The sequence below is a fragment of the Mastacembelus armatus genome, chromosome 11, assembly GCF_900324485.2.
Source record: "Mastacembelus armatus chromosome 11, fMasArm1.2, whole genome shotgun sequence".
NCBI lineage: Eukaryota > Metazoa > Chordata > Actinopteri > Synbranchiformes > Mastacembelidae > Mastacembelus > Mastacembelus armatus.
Window position 1 is genome coordinate 7,014,808 of NC_046643.1, and position 8,544 is coordinate 7,023,351.

General features: G+C 40.2%; 1 protein-coding gene across 1 annotated transcript; it reads right to left on the minus strand.

The window, feature by feature from the left end:
• Window positions 1–848: 848 nt before the first annotated feature.
• LOC113126378 (1-acylglycerol-3-phosphate O-acyltransferase ABHD5-like) lies at window positions 849–4,347 on the minus strand. Its single transcript, XM_026300363.1, has 7 exons — window positions 4,234–4,347; window positions 3,477–3,559; window positions 2,886–3,294; window positions 2,433–2,584; window positions 1,862–1,973; window positions 1,590–1,770; window positions 849–1,161 (listed from the first exon to the last, which is right to left on the minus strand). Exons 1-7 carry the CDS (start codon window positions 4,275–4,277, stop codon window positions 1,042–1,044), a joined length of 1,101 nt encoding a protein of 366 aa, XP_026156148.1. The 5' UTR covers window positions 4,278–4,347; the 3' UTR covers window positions 849–1,041.
• Between the last annotated feature and the right edge of the window lie 4,197 nt (window positions 4,348–8,544).

An 8,544-nucleotide genomic window follows, 5' to 3' on the forward strand; every position in this document is an offset into this window, starting at 1 on the left:
GTTTTAAATTTCTTTACAAGCGTTCTTGTCTTAGTCTTTGCTTCTGTTGTCACATCACTACACAAACCGTAGTGCTCCATGGCACTGCCAGTGTTCAGACAGCCCACAGGCTACGTTAAAGTTGAGGAAAGTGTGAGAAAACCTTTGCAGTAAAGTTTAAGGCCATATGGTGACTTCTGTTTTCCTTATAGTAAACTATGAACAGACTTAGTGTATGATACCATAAAAACAATAATGCTAACATTTTCTTGGCTAATCTATTTTTGCAGACTCAAACAATGACAAAAGTAATACCTCTCACTAAAGGACCAAGTTTTTTTCTAACTGATGTAAAGCACCTTGAAACAGAAAGCCTATTTTTAGTTCAACACAAATCTCTGACCCTATTCTGTCACTGCAGTTGTGACTTAGCAGTGAGCTGGGTGTCGTACTGCTCTTAAAGCATCACTGTCCAGGTCTCCTGAGTAGGTCACTCAGCCCAATATGCATGCGAGTGAGGCTTGCATAGGAGAGTTGATGTGTGCACATTGTTACTGCACTGCCACCTGCTGGCTGTTGTCAGTCGGAGTGTCTCTGGAGAAGCGAAGCTTTCTGAAAACTTCAGCAGCCCTTTGCCCTACTTACTTCTCCCTCATATGTCACAGAGTGGGTAAGAGGTCAGAAAAGGAACATGCTGTCTTTGCCTAACCTCTGTCCAAAACAAAACATATGCCTGAGAGATGATTTCTCTCTTTCATAGATTGCCCAATAGTTTCTCAGAATCCATGTTTCAGAATGGCTGCTAGTTTGAACTGACCACTGAGGACAAAAAAAAAAAAAAACTAAGTGAGCATCTCAAATTTATTTACAAAACTTATTTACACAAGCCTGAAGAAAGAACACTAACTCTGATAACTCTGTAAGCCTTGGGGTGTGCCAGAGTATTAAAGTGTCTTCAGTGATGGGTCTCTCTTAAAAGTGCTTGATAAGGAGGTTTACAACTAAACTGTATTGGCTGTGAATTATTTTTGTGCCCAATTTGTGCCCTCTTGAATAAAACTCTCACAGCTTCATTCCCTTATCCTCACTTTTCTTCTCAGTCAAGGCGAGGATCTGAAGGACAGTCTGGTTAAAGTCCTCTGGCTGGTCGGCAAAAACGTAATGGCCTGCTCCTCTGATCACCTAACAAACAGGAAACAAAATCGAACAGAGAGAGTCTTGGAGCTGCAGTTCTAAGAGCTGTCCTGAGATAAAGCTGCTCTATAAAGTCAACAGATCTATTCATTTTGAGCCACACTAGACCCTGTGAAGTGAATACTGTGCATAATGTGAATATATCTAATGAATATTTATGTAAGCCTAAAAGGCTTTTGTGTGAATAAAAAAAAAAAAAAAAATGGAGCACCTTCCCTCAATTAAAAAAAAAAAAAAAACAAAACTTACCCATTACCCAAATTTGGATTTTTTTTTTTTGCACATTTTAAAATGTATAATCTTTTACATTTTCAATATACTTAAAGCATAAGACTGTGCCCTGCCATGAACGTTCCCTTTTCAACACTGCACAACAAACTGAAGTTGAAAAAAGCAAAATAAAGGAAGGAACGTACTGTAATTTCCACATCTGGTCTGTTTCTTTTAAATGCATATCCAGAGTCACTATCGATGCTGGAGCGTGATCCATAGATGAAGGAAATGGGAATGTCAGCTTGGACCTGGCCGATCCTCTCCAGCATAGGTCTCTTAGCCCACCCATAGGGAATGGTCATGTTCTTAAAGGCAGTTTCCCCACTGAAGTGGAAAGAAATAATGTAGGTGGTTTATGGTGTTTTGAGACACAATATATGTTGTTATATCATTAGAGGCTTAAAAAGTTCCTTACCTTGGGGTCTGGGCATTCAGGTGGTAGATGTAATTAGACACAGTGTTGTCATCAAACACAGATGAGTATTTCTGCTTGAAGTCAGACCTGATGGTCTGGACCAGTTTTGGACCTGAGAAAAAAAAAAAAAAACAAAAAAAAAAAAAAAAAAAAACAGAAAAAGGGTAGATTTACTCTCAGTAGTAACTGCACACAAACCAGACTGCAGCTCAGAGCACTGACTGTCTTTTGACCTCTATATTGCATTTCATATTTTGTACCACAAATATTTCACAAGAACTGGCCTGAACACAGGAAAAGGACAGTGTTTCAAACAAGTTTTCAGAAATGAGTTTAACAATAGATGAAAAAAGAGAATAAATGACTGGAGGTGGAAAACCTTTACATTTTTTTAAATCACTAAGAGATGGTTCACAGCAATGTAGAAATGTGGAAAATCATTATTTTTTAATACCACTAGCGTCCCACGACGATCCCCCCTTTTCTTTTTTTAACACCAATAACTAAACCAAGGTTTTGCTGTTAACTATGGAGTATTTTTCTGATTAGGTCTGTGCAGATATAATCTCACCTAGAGGCCCAGCTAGTCTGAGACCAGCCAGTGGGTTGAAGGGGCTCATGACAGCCCCCATGGTTCTGATCCACACTGGGATGGAGTTATGGTTGGGGTTCTCCGGACGAGCTGGGAAACCCCAGGGCTCCACCAACAGCAGATGTTTCACCCTGCACAAACACACACACATGAAATATTAGGGGTGAATTTACATTACAAATTCACACATTTACTTGTCTATGAGCTTACTTAGCAGATGGTTATAGCAACAATACATCTAAAAAGACAATCCATCACAGAGTCCTGACATTTTAAATGGCATGTATGTCAAATTAAATTTCAGCAAAGTGTATCTAAGGTAAGGGGATTTGCCACAGTTCTCTTGTTGTATGTTTTCATACAAGCTATGACATGTCTTAAGGATTGCAAAGCCACTTGTTCTCATCCGTTCACACAGACACACAAAAGCACCTGTGTGGGTATTTGAGAGTGTAGGCAGCAGACAGGTATCCTCCGAGGTTATGTCCCAGCAGCACCATTTCTTCCAGTCCCACCTTCTCCCTCCACTCCTCCAGCGCTTCCAAGAACTGCTCCTCAGCCCCCTCCGGGTCGGTGCTGAACTGAGGACGGCTGCTTCTGCCAAAGCCCAGCAGGTCTAGCGCATAGACCGGCCCGCTGCTGGAGAGAGAGTCGAGGTTTTGGGCCCAAAGAGCAACGCCACCTCCAAAGCCATGGAGCAGAACCAGAGGAGGCCTGGAGTTGGTGGGAGGCTGGGGGAGAGATGGGGAGCGTGGCTGCAGCTGAGTGGAGAAGGCCAGGGTCCAAAGATAGTTGCCGTTGGATATCCGAACATGCTGCCTGGAGAAAGGCCGGGTGACACCTGCAGTGGAGGCAAGAGACGGAGAAACGAAGGAGGTGAGGATTTGGGCAAATAGGACTTCCACTTCTTATACATTAAACTTATTTGTGTTTTGTGTCAGTAACTAGCTCTCGTACTTTTGACCTGTTTTAATATAAATGAAGACATATTAAAAAAACTCTTTGTAAGTGGTTTACACTTACTCTTGAGCATTTTTTCTTCTGCATCTTTCAGCTGAGAGGGAGACGTGGGACACCAAGAGGGAAGCCAACTCGATATCCAGGAGCTGTGATTCACACAGAAGACATGCATCCAAGGCAATGAGGAGAACCCAAAGTACAGCAAGCACAGACAGACACAGTCGATAAACTGCACTCTGACCATTTCTGTTATCAGGTCTCCAGTCTATAGAGTCCTGCCTTCTCTTCCTTCTAGACAAACCTACAAACAATATAGTGAATGAAGCCCAGATAATTAGTTTGTTCTGAGATTTTTATGTCTAAAAATACCAAGTTAATGTTGACTTGATTCCCAAATTACGTTTACCTGACAGATGACGACTTTTAAGAACTCACTGCTCAATCCAGCATATATCAAACAAGACAGATACAAGCTCAGTACCGAGACAATGGTGATTAATTAAAGGACTAACTAAAGTTGTCTTTTTTTTTTTTTAAATTTGAGTAGGCTACATTATTGATCACTTCTTACATCCTGATTAACCACAAGACACCGGTTGATATTTAGGTATTCGGCAATAAGCAGAAATGTACTAACATCACAAAGTAGCCTATTAACTTTGGTTTGGGCTCTCAGGGGTGTTTGAACGCCTCTAGTGCAGGAAAACAACAGTGCGGTGTAGTGTCATCACAAAACTGAGAGCACTGACGTTACAGAGGAAAAGCTTACATGAGCAACCTCGGTATGAAGAGAAGTTCAACTAAAAGCAGGCACACTCACCTTTGCTCCCTCACAGGTTGGATCTCCTCCGCCATCCTGCGCATGTTGAACGATGACTGCTTCACGACCACTCGAGAAAGTTGTTTATCATGAGGCGTCCAGGTACATCCCGTACAAAACGAAACATTGATTTTTTTTAAACTTAAAAAAAGTCACACACTAAGCATGTGTGTGTCGCGTGTGATTAACTTAGAATTAAATGTGGTTATTTTGGTATTTTAGTGAAAAGTACAAATCTCCCGAAAGTTTAGCACTGACTGAACTTGTTGGCGCCTCACTTAACTTTTGCATATCCAACTGCACTTGAATGCAGCAGCACGGTCTGAACCTGTGCTCCCCTAAACGTGCACAGGTGGAGCCGGTGTGCTCCTTCCCTCACTATCTTCTTCTGGTTCACTGAGTTTACGGTAAAATGTGCGCACTGTGAGGCGTTTAGGCACTGAAGCCGACCACAGCCCATGTTGCTCGGTTGGACTCCAGTGACCAAGTACAACAAAGGTAATATAATCTTACACTGTTATACAAAAAACTTTGACCCTTAAAAAAACCATGAAACCGAATTTTAAAATAATAATGAATGGAGAATTAACAAAAACATTTAATACATATGTGTAAAATATAAGCGGTGGCTTGTGTTTGGAAAGTATTAGCATGTCAATTAGCATAATTAGTTTAGGTTTCAACCAAAGCATCGCTCAGCCAATCAGAGGCTGAGACACAAATTGAGCTGAATACCTTATTAACAGTGGCTATAATGAGCTACTGTCACATTTTTGGCTGTTTTTTCTATATTGTGAGGGACATGCTGGGTTGTGAAATACTGTATTTTACCTTTTCCTATAGGAATTAGTTTAGCACCTGTTGAAAGCTCTTGATTAAACTAAAAAAATTAACAAAACAAAAGTTTCTTGTGGGTCTTTCAATGACAAAGATAGATGATAGATGACTTTCACTTCCCTAATATCTAGGCTAATTATAGATTTAAAAAAAAAACCTGGCATAGAGATTAAACTTTTACTTTTCTGCATAAGTATCTTCCTGTTATTTAAGATAAGGGCAGAGATTAAAGGGAAAGTTAATCTACTTCATTATCCTGAAGGACTTGAATGTACAGCGTGTAATCCTGCTGCTACAGAAATAGCACTTTTCGTATGACACTTTTTTCTTTTACCCTTTTCTAACTTTTACTCAATCTTAAAAGAAGGTTTATCTTACAGATTTATAGAGGTGTTATCCATGAAACGTTCAAAAGCATCATTTGAGTGATGATTCTGTAGTCATTGTATGGTCACTTGAGAATTAAGTTATTTGTCATTTGGAAGTCTCTGGATTTTAATTTGTCCACAAACCACACACTTTATAGAATTTTATAGAACTTTTCAAAAACTGAGTGCAGCAAAATATATACACATACACATATAACACATCTGTAATGATTTGTAATTATTTTATCTTACATTTGAGGAACGCCCTTGCAGCCCTGGTCCACAAGGTGGCGTAATTGTGTTCTATTAGCATACACACACACACACACACACACACACACACACACACACACACACTCTCTCTCTCTCTCACACACACACACTCTTTGGCTACTTTGTCCTTCATTTCTCAAACACAATTTTCCTCTCATACCACCCACTTCTGGTGGCTCTCGGACTATGGGCTGACTGAGTGGTTCCTGAGTGCTTCATTTCCTTTGCTCTCAGAGATGCACACACTCATCCTCTGTGTGTGTTACTGTCCGTTCACTCTGCTGAGCACTCAAAATTTCATAAGCCAGTAGACAATGAGGCTGTAGCCAAGCCAAAAGAGGAGCAGGGGTAGTTTAAGACTGTAGCTGTCTGGAGACGTGTAACTGGGTGAAGCTTTTAGTGAGGAGACAGCATAAAGCTGAAGTATGGAGCAGACCTCCTCAGTGTGTCTCATTACTAAATATTAGTCATGTCTCTTTGTTTTGTTTTATCTTAGGCTCAAAATCAGTAACCCACCGTCTGGTCGTAAGTGCCTGTTCAGTCTTTTTAATCGTGGAAATTCAACACAAAACCTTTACATTTCGATCTAAAATGTCTTCTTCTGTAGAAGCTAAACTATACACGGTGGCGTCAGCTCAGGTAGCATTTATCCTTTAGAGATCTTGCATGGAGAACAGGCCACAGTTCCTGCAACAGCCACTGATCATGACACTCAATCTTAAGATGTGTCTGAAAGTCATGGCCTCGTCAGGAGCTTGGTAATCTGTTGAGCCGTCATGTGAACCGTCATGTGCAAAAACCAAATGTCTCCTTGATTTGCTCTCAACTATTCATTTATTTCATTAAAAGCAGCAACGCTGGTGGTCACAAAGAAAAAGCTACATTTGGATTTCAAGTGATTACAGAAAGTTGACAGTATTAAAGCTTTTTTCTAATTCAGCACTACGGACCAAATATACAGGTTTTGAGTATGATGTTTGCTTACAGTAGAAAGCTAGAAACATCAAAAAGCAGGTATGAATACATAAAATATGATAAGAAAACATCGTGGTAGCTATTGACGTATTCTGTTGTCCCACAGTGTAATACAGAAGCTGCCAACAGCAGCAAAAGTTGGCAGTGATGCTCCAAAATCTCAGACTGCATATATCTTCCCTCATTTCCTGGTAGTACAAAATGAAGTAGCATAAGTATATATACCTCACTGTAGATTAGTCAGCTAGATGTAAGCCTGAACTGTACTCTGCCCTGAGACTTTGGGGGCATGGCCCAATGCATTATGGGTAATAAGAGTAACCAGGCTGTTAGCGGAAGATAGAAAAAGGATGAAAGAGAGGCGGAGGGTCTGTCTGGTTGCTAGGATACGTGGCCGGCGCCAACAGCAGATATGATTTATAATGGCCAGTCTCGCTATCTTGCTTTCTCTGCTAGTTTCTTCCTTCCCTCCTCTCTCACTTTTCCACTGAGTCTCTCCATCCATACCCTCATTTCAGTCCTCAGCTTCCCTGTGGGTCTATTAACTGGCCATGTCCGACTGATCTGAGTACTTACTGCTTGCATTAGTAAAAGCTATTATTTATATGGGTGTTCCTCATATTGTCTTCGCTTCATTATGAGTCCAAGAAACTTCAGTTTATTCTGCAATAATGACAGAACTCATTTTAGGTCCATCTCTTTTTGCTCTCATGGGTCGTACATACAGAATCTAGTTAAATACTGTACAGTAGGTGCAGCTTCATTGTCTCTGAGTGTGCATGTAAACATGATCACGCATAAGTTGCAACCACATGAATGGATCATATTGATTTGCAGAGACTTGATTCACCTCAGGAAATAAAAAACCCTCAGGGACAAATATGGCGTGAGGAGGGAGCATAAGGCCATTTGAGGGAAGGAGACAAAAGCAAAATGGAGGGTCATATGTAAGAGTAAAGGCTGTCACACAAGAATGGGCAGATGTAGTGTGTGATGAGATTTAAAGGCAAATAGCAGCTTTTGAAGTGCCAGTAATAACAGTGAGTATAAACAGTTATAACAAGGAAGTCTCTGTGTTTGGATGGAGATTTGTCTCAGAACAGCACTTGGACCATGTTACTTTCCACTAAAAGTATAATTTTTAATTTTTTTATTTTTCGGTCACTTAAATTCAATAACTAAATTGCAAAATGTTCTTCCGGACACAGCCCCATAGCACTGGAAAGTCCAATAATCACTGACACTTTTCAATGTAACTACTTTCTCCTAAAAAATAGACCCCTGGGAAACTGTTTATAGTGACATTTGCAGATTAACCAGAGTTATGGGGACACTAATGCTGGACAGATAATAATACTGGTACCCCCCAATACATTGGTCTACAAGATGCAAAAAACTTAAGCTGGATGTTTATATTTACTTTTTCATAATTTTAGTTCATTAGTTAACCTGTTAGTTCATTAACCTGCAAGAATACAGATCCAACACATGTGAACAAGCCTTATTGCTTTAGTTATATTGCCCAGAGTATTAGTGTTTTCTTTACTTTGTTGTTTATGGTGCTTGTGGACTGTAGATGTGCTATTGCAAGTGGAGTTACATCTGGCTAACTTTTCCTTAAAGAATAGGATCACATTTTCCAAGTGTATGTTGAAAAAGTAGTCACATGGCTAAACAGTTATGTTTGTTGTAACAGTTTTGGTGGAATCGTTTCTCCCATCCACACTGGATGTGATGATATCCCTTAGATAGCAGCAGATGTTAAAAGGGACAAAGTTGACAGTCCTCATCCAGTGCCAAAATGCACTCTTGGTTAGCCAGAATTCCTTCTTTTTGTTCCATTTCTTTCATTGTACAT

Bases quoted from the DNA above. Each gene is read 5' to 3' on its own strand.
- LOC113126378 (XM_026300363.1), bottom strand. From the start codon at position 4,277: ATGCGCAGGATGGCGGAGGAGATCCAACCTGTGAGGGAGCAAAG. The intron at 2,585-2,885 runs GTGCTTTTGTGT...GTGTTTGTGCAG, and splicing joins ACTCTCAAATACCCACACAG to GGTGAAACATCTGCTGTTGG. The intron at 1,974-2,432 runs GTGAGATTATAT...TTTTTTTCTCAG, and splicing joins CAGACTAGCTGGGCCTCTAG to GTCCAAAACTGGTCCAGACC.